Genomic DNA, 23,061 nt, shown 5'->3' with positions numbered 1-23,061 from the left:
CTGTGTGTATGTGGAGTGCATACGTGGCTGTATGCCTACACTCAGGATTATTATACTTGTTATGCATTGACAGATCACACACTGAACTGTTTTGATTCGTAGAACAGGGTTACAAAGGAAAAGAGAATCCTAATCAACAGAGAAATGGACAGTTTTACAGCTGTCTTACGAGTACTGATTTAACACTTGCCTCAATTACTCGTTATCTCTCCCTCTTCCCAGTTTGTGGTTTAAAAATGTGTTTAGGTCAGTGTACGGATATTCTTGCCCTCTTAGCTTCATCTCTTGGAACACGGGGATAAGGCTGTTTTGTTCTGTCTTTTGGAAGCAATCTAGTTTATATTCTGTTTATATGTGGTCATAAAATCCCCTTTTTCTTCCTCTCTCCACAGAAGTGTCTTGCATGTTCCTTGACCTAGTTAGGGCCCGGCGCTGGGGCATGCTTTTGAATGTCATTTCCTTTCCAGTGCTGCTGTGTGTTTGTCCATTGTGCGCTTCATGTTTGTGAGAAACAGGATGAAGTCTACATGTTTTTCTGCTTTTTGTTTTTAATAGGTCTGTACGCGCTGCGGAGAGCTCTGGGGAAGAGAGCTCGCCCCTCAGACACCGAGGTGGCTGGGTCAGTGATGATTGCTTTCAATGACTTCCTGCAGGGGATGAAGGATGTCAGGCCCAGCGCCATGAGGGAGGTGGCAGTCGATGTGCCAAAAGTAAGTTGTTTTTTGCAGTACACTAGCGACATTGTTAGAGCCACATTAAGAGTCACAGCTACGCATTGAAACGGCTTACCAAAAGAGAGTTGGTTTGTAAAGCGGAAGTCTCAAGTTGCCAATAAATGCTGTGCATCATCTTTTTGTTTGCATATTTAATTAATTATAATTTTGAAAACCTATTTAGTTTGCAATGCTTTGGAAAGAACTGGTTGTGTAGAAGCACATTTCCTGATCCGCACTTTTATGTTCTGAGCACGTTAATGGAGTAAAAATCTTAAGATGTCTGCTTAAAGCTGATCTTGATTAGCTGTGTAAGCTGAAGCCTTCTGTAAAGCAGATACAAATTTAAGTAGAAACCAAGATAGCATTTGTAATCAAAGCGTATTGAAACAGAGAGAGAGTGATTGCTGTGATTTGTGTAAAGCAGCTGATTAACTCCACGTGCAGTTCTTACTACTGTGACCTGGATGTCTTCAAAAATCACAAAGCTTTGAGGGCAGAATCGGGCTCTGTAGGTAAGTGGTCACTTACCCATCAGGTGCTGTCATTACACAAACAGTTCTTTTGGCAGTGCCAGATTCAGTCATCGTTACCTCGCTCGCAACCCTTTCAGTTATGTTGTGCCTGCTACTGAATGACTGTAACACATAAATTGGTCTGTGGCTCTCATCTGGTTTAAGAAGATTCAGCAAAAGAATACATTGTATTTCATCATGCTACATTTTGACTCTGCTAGCAGTTGTGCCAATGTTTCTCATCAGCTCTCCAACCTGAAGAAAACATTTATATCTTACTGCATGACTATGAGTCATCAGGGAATTAAGTTACACAGCTACAGACCCCTATTCCCATACTATAAGAATAGGAAATAAAATCTTTGAACAGGATGCTGCATGCAGCCAGGTCGGATATCACACTTGGCTTGTTAAGAGTCCACGCTGTGCAGTGGAGTGCTTGGTAGAAATGCCTGGGTTGGCCCCTGACAGCTTTTTCTGGAAATGGTGTAGAGGCATTAATATCCACAAGAGCTAATTAGTTCTGCTTAGAACCAGAACTGCTAATCCTCTTGTTGCTTACTGTGCTGCTGTCTCTTGGGCTCATGTCGTTATCACTGCTTTGTGCCTTCTAGACATATCAACCCATTTGGAGCTACTGCTCAACAACACAGTTAAGACATATGTAAGTCAAAGTCCTGCAGAAAGTATAGTCTGAATCCAGATCAACCTACTACTCAGGCTCTTGTAATCCATAAAACCATCCTTCTGGTGGCTTTCTCAGATGTCACGTTTTTGTTAAATGCCAGCTGAGTCACTGGAATACTACTAAAATTCATTCCTTTGTTGGAAGGAAGGCATGATCTAGTGCACATTCCTTTAGTGCTTACTGATTTTTATGTTGATTTTTAGAAAATAGTGAATATGCTGTGCAGATATAGGGTAAATTTCAGGTCACTTATTTGGTGCCTGTGGTGAGTTTAAAGTGGAAGCTAGGCTCCAAATATACCAGATGCATTCAGAAAGTGTGTTGTCCTACATTAAGCTACTGAAGGAGATGCTTGAGTTGAGTTTAACCACTATTTTTGGACTGTGGAGCTACCTTTCTATCAACATAAGGTATCTGTCTGTGTTCTGAAGCTGTCTAAGTATTGGGAAATACCTTGCACAGCTGTTTGTGAAAGTCAAAGTAGTGTGAATACAGAACTGTAACCTTCCCTCATTTTTGGAGTAAGTTATTCCTCTTTACTAATTGCCCTTATTTCAATCCAGTACTTTATGTACATGGACTTGCACCATTTAACTTTTCAGCACTTTACTAATTGGATGCTAACATGCTATACTGTGGTACACTATATAACTGCTCTGCAGTAATGCATGCCTACAGGAGCTTCCTTACTCCTGTTTGTTGTATTTTTATCAAAATTTAGAAAATATGCTGAGGGGAGAAAAGCAAAGGAAAGCGTGAACAAGATAGGAATGTGGCATTCTTCAAGAAACTTTTTTATTCTGGCTAATGCATTTGTCGTATTTTGTAAAATTATCCTTCATTATATTCTCATTTGTAAAACTGTAATAGTTTTTCTTTGCCTTCTCTCCTTTTCCTAGGAGCTATCCAGGTTGACAGTTGTACAGGTAATATTGTTAGAAAATCAGGTATTACATTCCTTCATGTTTCAAAGTCTGACATCAGTGCTGTTTGTCATCTACAAAATCCTTTCTTAAAATATCTTCAGACATGAAATAAATGATCTGTTGTGTTGTTGTTTATTTGTTTGTTTGTTTTCCAAATAGCAGATGGGAATCTGATGTTAATATTAATGATATCCTCTTGCTGCTAGTTGTAGATATATTCCTCGCTCGGCAGCCCCCTTTGTGTGAATGGACCTTTTGGGCTATGCACTTGGTTATAAGTAAATCCATTGATGCACATGCTGAATTAGTTGAGATTTTTGTGATTTTTAACTGTTTTTTTCCTAAGGTGGTTGTCATTTTCAACTGTTTTGAAGTAGCTATGTGCAAATTGAATGAGCAGAGTGCAGAGAAACTTATAAATAAAGCCCCCATTAAAGGAATGTAGTTGAAATGCTTCTTCCCTTGTAGTCTAGAGACCATTTTCCATTTTTGTTTTTGGGGGTTGGTGTTACCCCTCATACTTACTTTATTATGAATTCCAAATTGTTTAAACTTTGCAGTGCTTCTTCTCTGAAATCAGTGCTGCGTGCCTTGCTGGGACCAAAGCAAAAGACTTGTCTGCCTGCTTCTACATGGTTTCTCAGTTTCCGTTTGTTCAGAACCTTTCTTGAACTTTGCTATGTGTCACAACCTTGTTAGAAGGTTTTTTGCAGCAGGAATTTAGGAGAAAGGGGATGCAGGTTATAAATCAGGAAGTTAATACTTCAGCTGTTTGGAAAGTTGCACCGCAGTTGCAGTTCTTCCCTCTCCTGTGGGTTTTTCAGAAATATTTGGGAATGCTGTGGATTTCACTTGCCTGCCTCATTCCCTTTACTGTAATTCAACACTCAGATTTGTGTCTTTGCAGACAAAAGGTTCTGGAAGAAACATCCTTTGCACGCCTGCTTTATTTCTTTATTGCTGCTGCTCACAACCTCTGGGGAGTTGCTGTTCTGCATCATATTTGAGCTGTGTTGACCTGGGGAGAGCTAAAGATTATGGCAGTAATGAAATCTTGGTGCCTTTTGCACTGAAGCAGATCACTGTCTGTCTCTGTGGCTGTGTCCGGATGTGTAAGCTCAGCCCTAAGGCTAATCTTTTCCACCACTTCCACAGTGACAGAATATCACACTTAATTGCTGTGTTGCAAGGCTTTTCCCTTCAGTCCATGTGCAGGTTAGGATGTGTAGCTAGGCATTCTGCTGTGTGTACTGTAATGTGTGTTAATTGCTGTCAGGAAATTCCTGAGGATGGTTTGCAAAAGCAATCCTCCTAATTCGGTTAAGTGTATACTAGCTTATGTGAATCTAAATGAATCCTTAGTTCTGAGTGTATCAGTGTTGGTAGACTGTGGTGGATTTTCCCCCACTTACCTCTCTCCTTTTGAAGAGTGAAAAAGAAATATATTTTGTGAAAGACTTCTCCAGAATGTGAAGGTAGTGTGTTATTAGCTGCTTTTGCTTTTAACACCATTGCTGTTCGAATTCCACCTGATTAAATTGGCTGAAATTATGCCTGGTTAACTTCTTTGTTGGTTTGTTTGTTTTTTAACTCGTACTTTGCAAGCTCACCTTTAGTGTCCCAGTTTGTATGTCCCGCCTCACTTCTCCCTTTCCATTTTTAAAATGTAAGCAAAATCAGAGCAAGTCTCCAGATTTTCCAATATATAGAGAGGACTCACTTCACCATCTTTATAATTTCCATCACTGGTGATGATAGATATTATATAGCAGGTCCTAAAGCCATTTAAATAATGCAATCTATGCAATAGTGTGTATTTAAGAGGGGGTAAAAGAACATACATGTGTTTTCTCCCTGGCTTTTTCTGTGTGTGCAAGTACCTCTAGTGGGTTTGCCTACTGTTGCTAAAAAGTTGTAGGAAATTCCTGATGGCTTAATCAGTTTTAAGGTTCTTCCTTTGTGTTTGTCAAAATCTCTTTGTCTTGCAAGGAGGACATTACAAAACCATGCACTAGCAGGTGTGAGGGAGCACTCATACTGAAAATGGGAATCAGGCATGAAATTTGAGCTAAAAGAGGTTGTTTCTGTATTTGGAAGTAAGGCGTTTGATACACGTCTTTGCTTTCTTAAAACTTGTATGTCTTTTTTATGGTAACTAAACATCTATAGGTGTGTTTCCGTCTCTTATTGTGACAGTTCAGGCAGGAATCTTTCAGTTCAGGAAGGAGTCTTTCAAACTTTTAGGCCTATTATGTGCCTAACTCAGTCATCTTGTCACTGTATCTGCTCCATCCAAATGAAAGAGGGAGAAGCTGAGTGAGAGACTAGGTGTCTCTGGAAGTGTTCATCCTTCAGCTGGGTCACTCTGTGAAGGTCTCTCTCTTTAGACTTTGGGAGCCCAAGGTATGCAGGTGAAAGCTAGGTGGTATGAATTTGAGCTTCTCTTTCCCTCTTCACTTCTACACCATTGGGGAGTTTCTCACTTTACTATTTTTACTGAATTAAGACAAATGCTTTCATTTCATAGAATCACAGAATCATTAAGGTTGGAAAAGATCACTAGCATCATCTAGTCCAACTGTAAAAACTAGAGACCTTTTTGTGCAGCCGATTTCCATGTATTTGCTGCCATTCTTTAATTTGATTGTGTGGCTGGTCTTGCTGGTATTATGGAACAGCAACAGAAAAGGATGTTTTGTTGTGTTTTGTTGTTGTTGTTGTTTGTTTGTTTTTTTGTTTTTACATTACTTCTTTGAAAAAGTGCCTCAAGAAGGAGTATTGCCAGGCTGCAGAAGTTGGCTTTTGAGTTACCAGAACAGTCCTGCCGCTTTGGTAACGCTCCCACTAAAATCCTTTCCTCCTGCTACTTAGTTACTCTGCTGGGTCTTATTCAGTCTTCTCTTTGCTCTGACCTTCTGAGCTGGTATCAGGGAAATAGGGATGAGCCAGGAGTGATAACAGAGAAAGGTGATCCATTGCCTCTTGGTGATATTCTGCTTGTGTTTCAAGTTTGGCTTGAAATTGAATGGTGATTTATGTCTAGTAAATTTTTTGAAGAGCGTTTTAAGACAGAAGATCATTTGATTTTGGTGTGTCTTGATGTGTTTAATATTTAAGGTGGATGGGAATGGATGGTGACAGAACAAAGAATGAGCGGAGAATGTGGGTAAAATTCTCAGGCTTGGTTTGAGCTGGAGATGTGTAGCATGTTTTAGATCTGTGTGCTGTTTTGGGAAGGACATATTTGTTATCTATGACAAGCCTGTCTTGTGTATTTAACAAAGCAAATTTGACTACTAGTTGAGTTTGAATAATATTCTGTTATTTTCATAGATATTTGTTTGTTTATCAGTTTCTAGTCAAGACTGTAGTGCTTCTGTCATAGATAGGAGTGATGGTGCTGGCAACTGGACAAACCCTGCTCAAAAGTTGAGCTTACTGAAGTCAAACACCTAGGACCAGAGCAACACTAAGTAAAACCTTCTTGGTCTCATGCAGTCTTCATGTAAATACTCAAGTAAATACTCAAGAAAGACACCAAATTTAGAATTTCTGCATCAGTGGAGTGAAAAAGAGAGCTGAGTTGTGATTCATGATAACAGAAAGTGTTATTGCCTAGATGGTCATGCTGTCATTTTTTAATTTTTATAATAATAAAATTGGTCTGTTTTGCAGATATCTTGGTCAGACATAGGAGGACTAGAAGATGTCAAGCTGAAATTGAAGCAGGCAGTTGAATGGCCTCTCAAGCATCCTGACTCCTTCATCCGAATGGGGATTCAGCCTCCAAAAGGTGTGCTGCTTTATGGACCTCCTGGATGCTCAAAAACAATGATAGCGAAAGCTTTGGCTCATGAAAGTGGCCTCAACTTCTTGGCAGTGAAGGTAGGCCATTCATTCTTAGAGTTTCTTAACTCTCAGATAACAATTTATCAATTTCCAGTGGTAAAATCCAGTGGCTCTTTGCATTTCTTAGCATGTGTATTGTCTTGTGAAGAGGACTGCTGCTTCCTTAGATGCTTGTGGCTCTTTTTCTCTCTCTCTTTCTCAAAGCATAGAGATAAGGTTGAGTAGCACTTAAATGCTATTTTTATTCTAGTGAAAAGTCTTAATTATTAGCATTATTTTATTGTAAAAGTTTTTTCATGGAAACAATGAAATTCTTCAACAATGCAAATCTGGACAGTGGGTAGCTGTTCTTACTGTAATATTTACTTGCTTGCTTAGAGATATTATTGTCTCATCTCTTATGCTCATTCTTATTCCTAAGTAAAATCACTTTCTTTGTCATACTACCCCTGTTTTGTTACAGGTTTCTCATGCCCAGTTAGTGTTGTTTTCAGGGGAAGTGATTCTATTTCATCATGACTTTGAAAGTTTGCAAAATTTGTTATATCTGGAGTGCTCTTGGATCAGTGGGATGTTCTCTCAGCATTAAGAAGCACAGAGAAGTTGCCTGTGAAACAGTGTAATTGATTACTGCAGGTTGTATGGAAAATGCATGAATGGAAGTTATTAAATAATAATATGGAGCTTCAATGCATAGAAAGGAAAGAAGATAGAGTGATTCCACATGGAGTAGTCTTGCAGCTGTGTAAGAATGTTAATGAGGTGCAAGGAAAAACATTTGTTTAAGTATTTTTCTTTTAAAAGTATCTCTCCAACAGTATGATCACATATTCTTCTCTGTTGAGCATCCCTTCACTCACAGAATGTTTGGCATTGCTAGCCCTTGCAGAGCTCCCTCCTGTGCCTGACCTTTGAGCTACACTGCCAGCGGAGCTCTGGAGGCAGAAGTGGTTGCACTGACCCTGCAGCCCTCTGCTGCATGTGCCTCCTGGTGCTGCAGATAGGCCTCTGGGTCACAGTCACACCATCAAGAAGGGTCTCAGAAACCTCGGCCCTTAAATGCTGGCTTTCCTGCCTTCCATGAAGACAAAGTTGGTCTTTGTACTCCAGAGTTACTGGTAAACAAAGTAACCTTTTCTTCCTGTGCTTCTTAAGAAAACATTCTTTCATTGTTTTGCCCAATGCACTGATGCCTGAAAGGAAGGGAAATAAAAGTTTCAATTTGGAAAAACAAAAAACAAATAACAACCCCCTTCCCCCCCCCCCCCCAAACAATTAAAAACGAATGTTGATGTCACCTGTTCATTCATCAGTCTTACTGCATCATTGAAATGCCTGCTGGAGCTGTATCATCATAAAGAATGGCTTGGGCTGAGTGTGAGGCATCTTAAGGTGCACCAACATGAAATGCTTTTGATACAGTAATGCAGCCTTTCTTCAGGGTGTAATTCTAAGGGTGTAACCCCCACAGCTGCAGCAGAAGGGGCTACCTTGGGGAAATTCTTCTCTCTCGACTTAATCCCTTGGCCTGGAAGTAGTCAAATATTCAATGTACAGATGTTTTAAGAGGCACATCAGTGGAGTGTGTCCAGCCTTGGATAGCTTGTCTCCAGGAAGGGAATGTAGCCCACTTTCCCTAACTTTACATTTGCTTCCTGGACAGAAAAGGCAACATCCATCATGTACTAAATGTGTTAAACATCACTGTCTGTAGCACTTCTTAAAGCACAACAGGCTTGAATTCATTTCCACTGATTGTGTTCCTGCAATAAATCCAGAGTAGATGAATACAATTTTTTTTTTTTTTTTTTGAGCAAAATAATTTTTCTTGTAATTCTGACAGTTTTCCCTTTGTTACGTCTCACATCTTTGTTGCTGTAACTGATATCAGCATTTTTGAAATGGAAGAGAGTTTTGTGATGATTTACTTTTCGGATCTGTTTTTCTTCCTTGGTTCTGCTCCAAATGAGTGACCTTGATGAAAAGTGTCTGCGGTACAGCCGGTAGGATACGTGTGCTCCTGCAGCATAGTTCAGAGGGTTAAGGTTCTTGGGCCCTTCCCAGGAGCGGACCGTGGGCAGGAGGCATTGTTCTGGCGATGCATGAGGCCGTGGCAGGGTGCCACCTCTCTTCCCCGTGCCTGAAACCTGACAGGGAACTGGATAGGTTTTGTGTGGCTCTTAGTTGGACCTGTGGTTTTTGGAAGATGGCCCTACCACATTCAAGGCACGTGGGTGCGGTGAGTGCATCTCTTTCCAGAAGTGAGCAACTGGAATGCAGCAGGCATCTCCTGGTCCAGGAGGACTCTGTGCTATTGTCCAGATGTGTATGTGCAGTGTCTCTCTGATTTGGCTAGCTGCCTCTCTTAGGTTAAGTACTTACTCTGGGCTGTATGTCATCTCCTAAAACATGATGTTTCCGAGTGTCTTTGGAGTGACTGGTTGTCACAGTGCGTTATTAGACGTGATCACATGGCGTGGCCTCGAATGCACGTCTGACTTGTTTCTAACGTGGTCTGGAAGCTAGGCAAAGTCTAGATGCAATTTCTGGGCAGAGGAGCTGAAGAAAATAATGTGATAACAGATGTTTGACGTTACATCCTGTTCTCTCCTGAAATCTATTGTGAAGTTTGAATGGTTAGTATTACAATGAATGTGCCCTTTTGTAAACACGTTCTTTGATACTTTTCCAAAACTTTTTATAGCTGTATTTTCATCGAGATGGGTGACCTTTCGCTTTTCCAGAGAAAAGCGGTTGCTTTGCTTGTTTGTTTTTACAATTCCTAAGGGGAACTGTTTATTTTTATTCCTTCACTGACTGTCTTTCTTTGTCTTGCATACAATATATCAGCTAAATTTACTCCGGAGGAGGTTTTCAACTGTTTCCCAGGGAATGACTCTTTCTGTTACTTCCTATCACCCCTCTTCTAAATCTCTTATAGCATTGAGGCTTCCCAGGGTTTTAGTGTTCATCTTGATACATTTTTTTCCTCAAAACCTCTTACCAAAAGACAGCCGAATTCTGCTCAACTTCCAGGAGTGCTGTTAGTGCTTTGTAATCATGAATATACGCAGGTAGATGACTGGGTGAAGGAGTGAATTAGGACGATTTTTTCATTCGTTAGTGATTGAACATCAGTCTTGGTTTTATCAAAACTTTCCGATCAGGTTGAATTCTTACTTCTGTCAGTCTTCTATGTGCTCTTGTGTCTTCTTCGTGCTCCTCTTGCGCAGTCCCCAAAGCTTCTATTTTTTTTCTCAGAGATGTATTTTATGCATTTCTTCTACCAATGGGAAAATTTTATGCAGATATTACACCTATAAACCTTATTAGGATGGGGGACGTGATTTTCAACTTCTGCTAGGATGCTGACACCCTTCTGTTATATACTGCTCCTTCTGTGACATTTTTGCTTTAGATGCAATCTAATTTTCTGAAGTTGAACATTACTGCATTGTTTCTGTGATTTCTACCCCCTTCTTCTCTTTTGTTTACACGTGGATTATTTCTCTGTGCTAATTTAACAGTTCCCATGTTTAAATTCAGTTCTGACTAACTGTTTTTTTGAGATGTCTGTTGATTCGACCACTACGATGTCAAAGTGATATTGTAAGGACATTTTTGAAGGAAACTTTGATATCTTGCTTTATTTCAAAGAGTGGGAAATGAGGATAATTTTATCTGCATTTGTCTCACACCTTGATTTGTTTGGATCTGCTACGCCTGCCCTCTTGGATTTTTTTATTTTTATTTTTTAGGAATTCTTACATCATTGTGTTAAGAATCTAGTGAATATTACTTTTCTTTGTGGGTTTTCCCTTCGTTTTCTGGGAAGCACCTTGTAGAAAAAGTATGTTTTAATCTCTCTGTTGTTATGGTATCTATGTAATTAACTTTGCTACCAAGAAAACAGTTGTGCTTTTCGGTTTTTGCCTATTACAAAATGAACACTGACGTTTCCTCTTATATTGTAAAGCCAATAGGCTCCACCTGCAGCACCTGGTGGTCCCAAAAGGGCCACAGGGATTGGGAAATCCTTTTGCCTCTTGAGTTGTCCATGAGCCCAGGATGCAGTGTACCCAGAGGGGCTGCATATTGTTGATGGCATCATGCACTACTCAGCTGGCTAAAATCAGAGAGAGACTCCCTGCTGAATTCAGAAGGCTTTGCTCTGTGTTGTATCATCAAGGGGGCTGAGTGCTGCTTCTGTGCAACATGCAGATTACTTGAGTTTACTAAATAAATACCAAGAACTTCTATGTGCTTGTAATGGTTTTAGAAGCATCATTTTTCCTCTTGCTGCTCAGTGCTTCTTAATATATTTTTTCTTTAAAATCAAAATTAAAGTGAAAACTCACATAGTGATACTGAAAAAAAAAAAAACCCAAACCAAAAAAACCCAACAGCCTAGCCTTTCAGAAAACTTAGATTCCCAAAAGTTAAACCCCTTAGAATTCAGCTGAGTGAGACACAATGATCGTTGTAAATCTCTCGAAAGATGGAAACAATATTTAAAACCAAAAACAACAACCAAAACACCTGTGATGGTAAGTAATTAATGCCAGGCAAATCAGTGGTGCAGGCAACACATACGTATTACATTGCTCTAAAATATTAATTTTGTTGGTTAGGAGCTCCAGTTGTGCTAGAGGAGAAAACAAATAGAAGGTTAGAAAAAATATTCCCAACATATACTTTTTTTTCTCCTGTTACTTAAGAGCTTGGGCTGAAGGCATTTTTTTCTCTTTTCTCAATTAGCAGTAATTACAAAAATATACAGTGTTCTCAGAGGTCTGATTTCACCTTGGCTTGATTTAACTTCCTGTATTGCCCTGCAGATGCTTTTGTACCATTCTCTGTGCTTGACATGTGCTTAAGTTTAGTTTGTCGTCTGGGTCAATTACGTCAAAATATTTTCCAATTGAAGTTTCCTCTGCTTTTCCCTTCAGCTGTTGGCTGGGGAAGTTCAAACAGATTAATGAGGCTTGGAAAGGCTGAGTGCTGTGCTTTGTGAAGAACTGTCATTGAATTTGGGAAGATAGTTTGCCTTCTGACAGGGATTTCTGTGAGCCAGAGGATGAAAAAAGCTGGGTGGCTGTGACTAGCTGAGCAACACATTTAAAAACGAAGAAGCCTTGTGGTTTTATGGGAAACTCTGGCAAACATTTGATAAAGCTTACAAAAGATTTGTAGTAACGCATTTACAGTACCATGCCTGTTAATTATCCGATAATGAAACAAAGTATATTAAGAAAATTTTCTGATGTTTAACATTTTCCACAAAGGATAGCAATTTGAGGTACATTAATGAAGACTTCTGATCCTCAGGCTGTCTGCATGTTTTGCCCAACAAAAAATAAGACAGTCATCCATTCTTACCGTAAGCTTTCCAACAGAGAATGTGCAGACAGAAAATGATTCAGAGATTATCTTCTGTCTCTGTTTCTTTCCCCCTTTTCTATTAGAACCGTAATTGCAAGGGCTGCAGTTCACAGTCTGTTGCCAGCCTGCTCCCTAAGATATTCTGGAGCCTACAGAAACCTGTCTAATTTGAAATTTTTAAGACACTGCACCGTAAATCTTGCCAACAAGTTTTTTCTAGTGTCCTTTGGTATGCTGGGCAGGGGAAGAGGAAGTGTTTCACATGGCGAGCGTGCTGAGCCTGGGGCTTGTGGGCTGCTTAGAATCAGAGTGGTGCAGGTTAAGTCAGCGAACAGCCCTGAAGAGAAGAAGCAGGCTTTATTCTTATCAAGCAAATAAACTCTGTTTTTTATAAGCAAATGTTTTTCTGTCGTGCTGCTTAACATGCAAAGTAACTGATTTCTGAGTTCCTTCCAAATCAGTCAGTGTTGTGATAGCAGGTTGCTCACTTACATCATCATGAAGCTGGGGAGCTGGAAACAAAACCAGCCAGAATATTGAATCTGACTCCATGAAAACTGTACTGGTGGTGGCTGGCATCAAGCCATGCTCCTCAGAGCTGGCTGTTCATGTTGCTCCAGCAGCCTGGTGAGAAGTCAGCACATCAGAGCTAGGTGGATCACATCTGCAGGTTGATGTCTGCCTCTCCAGATCAGTTACTGTAAATGCCTAACTCAGGCGCCAGTGTCTGAATGCAGGCAAGTGAGCTTGGTCTGAGTGACTGAGAACTGCTAAGAATTGACATGAAGTTTTCTTTTTGTTTCTTTTGTGCTTCACAGTTTCTAGACACTTCATTTGAAATGAAATATGTGACTGATGTTTTCATGTCTGTTGAACTGTTTCTACTTTGGACATGACAAAAAAGAGACTGCATTAAATATTATGGAGTAATAATGTGTAGGAGATGATAGAAATTCTCTAATTCTTAGGATTTTTTTAAAAAATAGAAATTGCACTCCATAGTTAACACGTTTTAATGTGTGTTAGAGCCCCAAACCTTCATGTGTTGTTATGGTGGAAATATTGTAAGAGAGGAGAGAACAAACCTATGTTGCTGAAGAAATCTGGAGCCATGTCTGTCTGGCTCAACAAGCATAAGTACATAACTTAGTTGATTGTCAAAACAGTTTTTTATATATATATATATATATATATATATATATATATATATATATATATAATGTACTTTATGTATATAAAGAGAGAAAAAGTGAGGATTTTGTATCAGTTGAAAGTCATTGCCATAGTATTTTCAGGTGGTAAAAAAAGAAGTCTCCAGATAAATTTAAGCACTGGTTAGAAAAATTACCCATACTGTTTACCTTCAGGGATACCAGATGTTGCTCTTGCTGTTTAAAACATTGTGAACTTCTGTCATAACAAAGTGCACATAAGCTTATCTTGTGTTGTAGCCTGTACACAGAGGTTTTATCTTTTGTGCAGTTAATCTTTCAAGTTTATTCTGATCGTATTTAAAATGCATTTTCTTTTTCTTGTTACTGGAAAAAAAAACAACAACAAAACAAGACCATTACCAACATAAGAGGAAAATCCACACCCAATCCAGACGTAAACAAATGGGAGGTTTCATGACAGAAGGGTCATGCATCTTATAAATCAGGATGGGATCGCCTTTCAACCGTGCATGTATGGAAACTCTCTGCACTGAGGTTGAATAAATAAAAACCCAGCAGTATGCAGTGTGCCTGAATTGGCAAATTTTGTCCCATTGCTCTGGATCGTAGCTCACAAATTGTATGATTGTACGCACAGCTATGCTACAGTGGCTTCTGCCAACTTCCTTCTCCAAATGTTTTTCTGGTTTTGGAGGCACTGTGCAAATTACCAGAAGGAACAGGTTTTATTTCTTCATGTTCTTTCATATTGAGGATTTTGTGTTGCAGAAGAGAACAGAGCTATGCATCATTAAACTGTGCCTCTTGATCCTAAGCCTCTCCATCAGTATATCAGCAACTTTTAATGGAATCAGTGTGACCATCCCCAGGCCAAATATGATGTTTCACCAACTGTCAATTTGCTGACTAATGAAGGTCACGTCATCTGATTTTTGAAGCATTAGAAAAACATTGAAAAATAATTAAAAAATATATTCTTGGTATTTCTTGTATGGTTTCCAACTGCTAAGGAAGCTTCTCTGAAAAGAGAAGTTGAGCCTTCAGAAAATTTGAATCGGTGCTCAGCTGGCAGCCAGTGACTTGATGGCTGCTCGGCTGCTTGGCATACGGTCAGATCCTTTGGAAGAATGGCTCTCAGTCCCTGCTAGAGGACAGCACAAGCGGCAAGGCAGAAGTTCAGCTCAGGTTGGACTGAAGCTAGCCCAATTTGATTTCTACATCCAACTTCTACATCTAGCTTCTTTGAACATTTCTAGTTTTGTGTTGTGGTTTTAAGTGTTTGCATTAGATGAACCGTACACCAATTCTTCTTTCTCTTTCTCTTAATTTGGAGTCTTTTCCTTTTATTACCATGTATAATAACAGTTCCAAGCTGCTTCTAATAAACTGTGTGGTTCTGAATGGCAGTTTTGGTATTGTTGATGAGAGTGGTGAACTCTGGAGACCTTCTTCTTCAAATCAACTTTCATGAAATTCTCCTTGAGGAGGCACAGGTCATTAATACATAGTGGTCATTCACCTTGAGTTGCTGCTTAATAAAGAGAGAAATGGAGAAAAGTTTCAAGCCAAAGCTTACAGCAAAACCATGCATTCAAATAATTCTCTTTGGAAACATTTTAAACAGCATTTATTGCTTTGATGTTACCTTGATCATATACTTTAATGCTTAATTAAAAATAAAACTCCAAGCATCTGAAATTATATTTTATATTAAAGCTCAAAGGGAGTAGTTTTAAGTTTTTGCTCAGACAAAAGAAATGTCAGACTGCTTGATGTTGTTTGTCGTACTAGAGGAGTACACCATTGGCACTGATGTGGATGATATTGTCTTCCGTGAGAATATTGATACAGATCAAGATTGCTTTTAAGAATAAGGGCGCGAGAGAAACATTTCAAGGAAAAGCAAGTAATAGAAGTCTGTACTTCTGGGCAGAGGGTTCTCAGTGCATCAGCTGGGTTTGAAAGAAAGCTAGACAGAAGGCGAAAGCTGCTCTCCTGTTACTTAAGGATTTGTTAGGCCTGCACTATCAGATTCCTCATCTGCAATGAACATGATGAATGGCAAAGGCCCAGGGCAGCTGGATGCTGTCTGTGTGAGCTATGATCCACTTCTGCATAACTGGCTGCACGTCCTTGTCTTTGGGGTCCACAGTGGAAATAGCCTCATATTTCTCTCACCTTATTTTTTCAGTCTTCTTTCCTCACTTATGTGTCTGAATGGTTCTGTTTCTCTGCAGGTATCTGACAGATTCAAATTCCGAATGTAGAAAGCCTGCAGGTGACACTTCAACATTAGCTGCTGCAGCAGTTGTTTTAGGGGGGAAGGCTGAAGGATGGACACAGCGTGAGCTGTATCGTTCTAGTTTTTTTCTGGCAAGATGAGCAGTATTCTTCTTCAGCCCTTAAACAGTTTGACTTTATCCACATGGTACACTATGGCTGGCTGCTGCTACCTGGTCCTATGGACTAATAGACAACACTAAAAAATAAAAGAAAACAGAAAACTATGACATAGCCAGTATGCTTTGCTGATGCTAGATAACTGTGCTTTTCTTATTAGAGTATACATTATTCACGGACATTTGCAAAGGTACTTTCCAGTGGTGCCACTGTCAGTGCACTGATTTTATCCTAAGTTTTACTGAAATGCTGCAAATAGCTGAGGAGATGGGGAGACTGCGTAAAAGCAGTTTGTGCTGTGTTTTTGGAGAAATTAATCTTTTTTTTCTGCTGGTCTGTGTACAAAGTCCAGACAGCCCCACTGAAGTAGGGTTTGCACCAGAAGCTCTGTCACTGTCAGTGTGTAAGCATGCATATGCCACCCATTTTAATTCTAGCATAACTTGTTTAAAACTGCCTTACTGCTCAGAGCAGAGCCTTGCCTGAAGGGACTCACTGCACTGAAGCACAGGAAGACTGTGCAGCTTTCCAGCTGTGAAGAAGGATGTCATTGCTGCTGGTGAAATTATGAGGGCACCTGTTCCCTGGAAAACAGCCTGAAGCCACTGGCTCATTTTGTTCAGGGCAGTGGATAATCACGCTGGTCATGGCTGTAGGTCAGCGTTGATGCAAACCAGGCTGAAGTCAGTGAGTCATTACCAATCCCATGAGAATCTTAGTCCCATTAAGAAGCATTATTTTAGCAGCCTATCCTACAGGATACAGCAAAACAGAAAATGCTCTGAGAATTCTCCATTGTTTTGCTTTTTGTAATTGTCAGTACTGGCTCAAGACTTGAATGTTGACCCTGTGGTCTTCATTCTGTTCCTGGTGGACAGGACTGTGAGTATAGACAGGCACGGCAGCAGCTGGCACTAATAATCGTGCTTAGCAGTCTCAGCAAAGAGGAGAAGGAATGCAAATCAGTGAAGACACTGAACAGCTTTCTCACTAGGGATGGAGCCCTCGTAGATAGATAGGTTTCAGGTGTGCTGCAGTGGCAGCTGCTTCTTTCTGGACCTGCAAGCTGTCAGATTCAAAAAGTTCTGCTTGATATGGGTTTAGGTCGTTGTTTTGGTGTTTGGCTAGATAGGAAGCATGTTGGGTGTATATGTAAATGCTTTCCTGCAATTCATCTTTTTCAATTGACTTGCAGGTACATTGTTGCTGTTATTGATCCATAAACTTCTAAGAACTGATGTGTTTAGTTTTTTGGTTAATGTTGTTTCACATAAGAGTAGTAGGTAAGCGTTACAGTAAGAGGACTAACCTACAAGTAGTTACTTGCTATAACAAAAGGAAGAATACTTGGTATGGGTAGAACAAGACCTTTGTAAGTGGCAAAATATCAAAATTCCTTGTAGGGCCACCAGTATCACAGCACTGGCAGCTTGTGACAGTCATTGGAGATGTTAACATATTTTTAAAATGTTTATTTTTTTTTGTTTTGTAGGGACCTGAACTGATGAATAAATATGTTGGTGAGTCGGAACGAGCAGTGAGAGAGGTGAGAAAGCACAAGCTGTCTTGGCACCCAAATCCTTCTGTGCTTATAAGGTTACCTTTAAATTTTCCAAAAAATCTCCTTTTGGTTTAAGTTTAAAAACAAAACAAAGCAGAAGGGATCTGTGTGTTTTACGTCCTCCTGCAACCTCATGATGCACGTCCAATTTAGTCTCCAGTAGCAACTTTCACTATAAGCCTATATCACATAGAATCATGAATACCCACTGAAAGGTGTGTTTTTAAAAAAAATGGGTTCTTCTATGTGCCTTATGGCTCTTCTGCGATGCTCTGTAGCTTTTGATGTATACAGTGGTGATAGCATTATGTAAGAAATGTCAGTCCCTTAAAACTGAGTGCACCATTGTTGTTTTTTTAGATCTTTAGGAAAGCCAGAATGGTGTCTCCTTCGATTCTTTTCTTTGATGAAATAGATGCCTTGGCAGTTGAAAGGGGAAAGTAAGTAAATTCTGTTATAAAAATCACAGATGTTGTTTTCTGATAAATTACTTTTATGTCGTGCAATCAGAAGTGTATTGTTTTTCTAGAATTATGTTATTAAATATATTTCCACATGCAAAAGAGTAGCGATATCAAGCATATTTAAGTTGGTACAAACAGGTAAGTTGGTGAAGTTCCTTCTTTCTCATGTCACGAGCAAGAAGAATTCTGCTGGTTCTCATTCTCTTGGGCTCTTTACTGTGGTTTTAACCTGCAGTTATTTTCAGTAACCAACTCCTTTCTTTTCCCAAGGTTGTTGCACTGTCCTAATATAATATCTCCATCAAGGAAAGGAGATGATTTTATGTTATATAACTTTGGAATTTCTACAGAGATTACCCGTATGCTAAAATTCAAACTTGCATTTAAGCTTTTTGCCAAGGGAAAAACTTCATGAAATAGTTCTGGGAATTTTGAGCTTAAAAAGGGATTCTTGTGCAAACAGCTAACAATCTTACTAAAATACCCTTCCTGTTATTGGTTATGGGAGGTGTTTAACTTTTGTCTGAAGGAGGATCATAGGTGGTTTTGTTTGCTACAGTGGCATTTAAGATTTGGCTGGCTATGGGAGGAGTTGTTCCTGGGAGTATCTTTCCATAAAATACTTCTAGTAAATGAGTAAATGACTGTTTGTTGTTTTCCTGTTTTGTTAGATTTGCCTGAAGAATTATGAAATGTAGGCATGCAGGAAGTATTTCTCTAGTTCAAAGGCATGTCAGATTTCCATTCTGTTTTTGGAAAAGAAGCTACCTCAGCATCCATTCAGATCGCTCTGTATTGTAAGGGGGCTGTTAGTATCTGCAGAAGAGGGTGAAGTACATCAGTCCTTTTGATATTTCAGCAACTGAAACTGTGTACATAACAGGAGATGACATCCAGAGTAGCACGGAGCTGCCCTGTGAAACTGGTAACAAATGAACATATGAACAAATGCAACTGTAAAAGCTGATATGTCTTCACAGCATCCTTCTCATAATACAGTGTATGCAACTGTGAAATCTGTAGACTTCCTAGAAATGCCTGCCAACCTGTGGCATGCACTGAAACACCTGCCTGCTTATCGCAATAGAGAAGCTGCAGAAATGTGTGCTGGAATCAAGCCAATAGGAAGAAAAAAATTTCCCCTTGCTGAAATGTTAATGTGTTTAGCTTTCAGAAACACTGCTTCATCAAGATAAAACTGTTTGGAAGAATAAGACGCAGTACATTTTAATCAGCCTTTTCACCCCATGCCCTGAAGGCATTGAGTTTGTTTATTTGTTTTATTCTTTTAGGGGATAAATAACCTAATTTTACCTTACCTGGAACTGTCTGTGGGGGGTAGTAGGCCTGGCACAGCTTGCTGAAGAATGTGGTATGACCTGCTGCAGTCATGTTGTGCTGGAGACATCTGGTTTTGGAGCTTTAAAAAGAACAGGGTGGGACACACAAATATTTCATTGTCAAATCTGAACCAGATGGGAGGTAAAATATGTAGCAGAGTTCTCATAAAATTCATCTGAAATTAAATGGTGTAGGAAACCAGACAAGGCACTTATTAGAAATGACCTTTTTTTACAGGCTGACTTCGCACAGTAGGAATTTGCAAATGCATTAGAGATGCTAACGATTTGTGGCCTCTGGAGATCCATTTCCTGTACTGTTAACTAGCCATAGTGAAGTTTTCAAGGAAACACCTGTTTATATTGTCTCCCTATTCCCTCTGTTGGTTGAATTGGTTTTCTCTGTCTTGCCAGTGAAAAACTCTCTGTGGTACAACTTTGGAAAAGATTTTCTTCTTGGCTTAAATCTTAGGATTTTGTGGGCTGTGGGGTTTGTGCATCTCAAAACTTGCTGGGCAGGTACCCGTTCCTGGTCCTCACATGATGTGTCAAGAGATAACAGTTCGTGCTTTTCTGGAAGTTGCGGGAGCAGTTTTGTAGTTCACATCTAATATACAGATGTGAAGTAACATTAATTGCTTAATGCTCTTCAGAGCACTGCCAAATATTTATTAACCCATTAGTACTTGTTTAAATTTGACTAAAACGTGTGGGTTTGAAATACATAGATGTTTAGCTCCCAACTCTCTGTAGAGGTCGCTAAACAATCCCTTCTCATCAGCAAGCACATACAGATTAATAGACTCGGTAATTGATTGTAGCCAGTTATAGCAGGTAGATCAACAGAACTAGAGGATCTTCCTGTTTGCACCACTCCATGGACCGTCTGACACCACACAAGCCATGGCAAACGTAGCTGAATTCAGGTCTGCCACAGTGTTTTATTTATTTTACTAGTCCCAAGCCAAAATTCTGTAATTGTAATGCCCTTTCTGGTGTATCTAAGCCCTCTTGGAAGACTTTTCGCTCTGATTTATGTTGAGGCATTCAAGGAAGCTTAGAGAGAAATAAAAATTAAACAAAAACAAGGTAAGAATAGGGTTTGGATGGACTGAGAAGGAAAAAGGGAAGAATGTACTAAAACTGATTCTAAAGAATAAATGATAAATCTAGAAATGAAAAGATGGAGGGGAAATCAGAGGTACACAGTGAGTCTAGAGTAGGATAGATGATCACATTAAGACAGGAGAAACCTCTGAAAACCAGGAAGACTTTTGGTAGTGAATTCTCCTTTATTGTGGGTTGGTACTGTGGAAGAAGCTCATGCAACCTACGACTTGGCATATTTCAAATGAGCTGTGTGATGCACAAAATCTTCTCTGTTGTCCTATAGCTGTAATTAATGATAGATTGATAATATTTTTTTTTCTTTGCTTTTGCAAGTTGATGTTAGAACACTGTATAGGAGAGACTGTGCTAAAGGGAGCCCCGCAGGACTGGTCCAGATACGGCAGCACATGGAGAGGAATGTTTGCCTCTCAGTAATCCCTTCCCTGCTCAGAGCTCAAGTCTCTTTAACAAATTGCACAGCTGCGAAGAATTATGGGTATTTGTTATTCCTTGGTATCCTGACTATGTAAAACCTAATTCTTCTGGCCATTAGAGGTTGCCAAGAGGGAAATGGCTTGGTAATTAGACTTGAAAGTGATGAATGAACATGGCTCTGTGTAAATGCAGCACAGACAGTCTGTTTGCTGAACTTAAGAAATCTATGTGCTTTGGAAATGGGACATTGTTTATATAAGTAGGATTTTTAGGATTTTTGGGCAATGGACATATTTGTTCCTTTTCTTGTTTTTCAGAAGCAAAGCATTTTCCCCTTTAACTGCAGATCTTTGTAATGTAAGATAGGAAATGTAGGCTGATGGGAAAGACTGTTAAATACCATTTTCAAAGCAGGGGAAAAAAAAAAAAAAAATTGAGGAACAAAGATAAGTACCTTGCATTAGTGAGTGCCAGTACAAATGAGTAGATGAACAGTAGTATTTCGGAGCAAAAGTAGAAGTGATGAAGTGAAGAGGCTTTGGTACAAATCCCCTACAGGTTGATGATGCTCTTCTGGGGAGCTATGCTATCCTGAGTGTTGGGCCCCCGATAACTACATTCTGAAGCCACAAAATAATTGACTCAAAATGTCTGGAAGTTGTGCTGTTTTCACTGCAGCCTCGACTTCCAGGGCACATGAAGCTATGAGGAATCGTGGCTTCTCTTCTGTACACCTGTGCTTTTAACAGGGATAATGATCAGTCTTTTTAAATTAAGCTGTCTGTCTTTTTGGGGTATTACAGCACATGTTTACACTGTACACTCAAAGATACAGTCATGTGCTTATATCTATGCAAATTCCTGGTGTCATTGGCAGCCTCTGTCATGGGAGAGGTGAAATCTATGAGCTGGGACAAAGCAAAGCAGCGTTAGATAGGATAGAAAACTACAGTGCACATGGTAAGTCACCAGCAGAAGAGCTGTAGGTATTGTCACCCTACTGTTATGTATTATGTAAGGCCAAATTATGTGAAGAAACAATTTTCCTGTGCCATACTTGAGTTGATGCTAGTAGATGACTAAGCTAAGCAACTTGGCTATTTTGACTTACATTGACACTCGTTGTCCCTGAATCAGAGAACATCAGCTGAGTTTGGATTTGATGGAGAACTGAGGCATTCAAAATGTCTGTGGTTGTGGTCTGGGATCTTCAATGTCTTTGCCATTCAAATGAAAATATTGTGTGGGGGTGAAAAAGCCACGTGGCTGATACCAGCTGTCTACTTTAGGCCTAAAAGGAATGGTGGAGAAGCAAAAGTTTTGAAACAACCGAATCATACAGTAAAACTTGTAATTTGCTTTGAAATAGCAATTTTAACAAATAACGTTGCCCATATGCTGTATACGTATGAGAAATTTTTGCAATCTCTTTATTTTTGAAAAGCAAAAAAGAACCAAAACTGCTTCCTGTCCAGCAAAAATCCTTTATCACAATGTGTTTTAAGTCTGTGTTTCTTCCTTCATGAAAACAACAACAAAGTTTAATTTTGCCAGTCTTTACCATAATTTTACACTTTAAGCTTTGTGCCCATTTCGAGTCAGTAAGCCTTTCACTGGCATCAGTGGAAGCAGGACTGAATTTGTAAACTGTTTTTTTGCCGTCATTCAAATGCATGGATAAATTTACAGGATTTAGAGAAACCTATGAAGTCTGTGAAGTAGGTAAGCCTGTTCCATAGTGCAGAAGAGTGCTGCAGCAAGGCTGATTCTGCAGCAAGGTGCTTCAGCCAAAGACATGCATCTGAGCTGTTGTCTGGATTCCTGCCTGAGGCCTGGATGAAACATGCTTGGTTTAGAGGAATCAGAAGCAGGCACAAGTGATGGCCACTTTGCTTTCTGGTATGATGTTGATTATAGGAAAAGATCAGCTTACCCATGCTAAATGGGCCCAAGCAGGCTGCAACTGCCAGCAGGGTTAAGACTGTAATCATTTAATACTTCTTTTTTTTTTTTTTTTTTAAGATAAATTAAAAATAGTATTAAAAAAAAAAAAAGAAATAAAAGGAGAACTAGTTGTCATCAAAACATATAATTGAAACTTATTCCAGATCAGTGTAAGCCTCTCGTATTTAAATATCGTTATAATGAAATGAATTCCAGTCTAGTTACTTGCTTCTATGTCTGTAATGCTTCCAATTTAAACTGTTCTAACTTCCCTGGTTGACATGATTGATTACAGTTTTCGACTTGATTAACTTTCAGGAATGCACATAAGAGAAATGCTGAGGGAAACAGAATGAAAGGAAATGGGAAATACACTGTGCATCAGGTGTGTGGCTATTTTTAAGGTGACATCAGTGTTGAAGGAATAGGAGAACTGTAGATGTTAGCATCTTCTTGTTTCAGCTGGGTACTGCTGGTGTCAGATGAATGCGTGGCCCAACATCTGTCCTTTACAGACACATGTCTGGAGTTGGTTGTCAGCAGATGGAAACGGGTGATG

At 39.5% G+C, this 23,061-nt stretch overlaps 1 protein-coding gene across 8 annotated transcripts in view; it reads left to right on the top strand.

The window, feature by feature from the left end:
• The window catches only part of SPATA5 (spermatogenesis associated 5), a 184,412-nt gene that overhangs the window by 22,201 nt on the left and 139,150 nt on the right, over positions 1–23,061 (top strand). For 7 of the 8 annotated variants that reach the window (XM_048943100.1, XM_048943101.1, XM_048943102.1 and 4 more), the window contains exons 10-13: positions 556–710; positions 6,518–6,727; positions 17,141–17,194; positions 17,570–17,649. In XM_048943100.1, the coding sequence (XP_048799057.1) occupies positions 556–710; positions 6,518–6,727; positions 17,141–17,194; positions 17,570–17,649 (499 nt within the window). Of the gene's footprint in view, positions 1–555; positions 711–6,517; positions 6,728–7,154; positions 11,292–17,140; positions 17,195–17,569; positions 17,650–23,061 lie in introns of those variants that run through there. The other variant, XM_048943107.1, reaches the window with a different exon arrangement.

This window comes from Lagopus muta, chromosome 4 (assembly GCF_023343835.1).
Source record: "Lagopus muta isolate bLagMut1 chromosome 4, bLagMut1 primary, whole genome shotgun sequence".
Classification (NCBI taxonomy): domain Eukaryota; kingdom Metazoa; phylum Chordata; class Aves; order Galliformes; family Phasianidae; genus Lagopus; species Lagopus muta.
The sequence above is the reverse complement of the archived record's forward strand: the minus strand, read 5'-3'. Positions and strand labels throughout refer to the sequence as shown.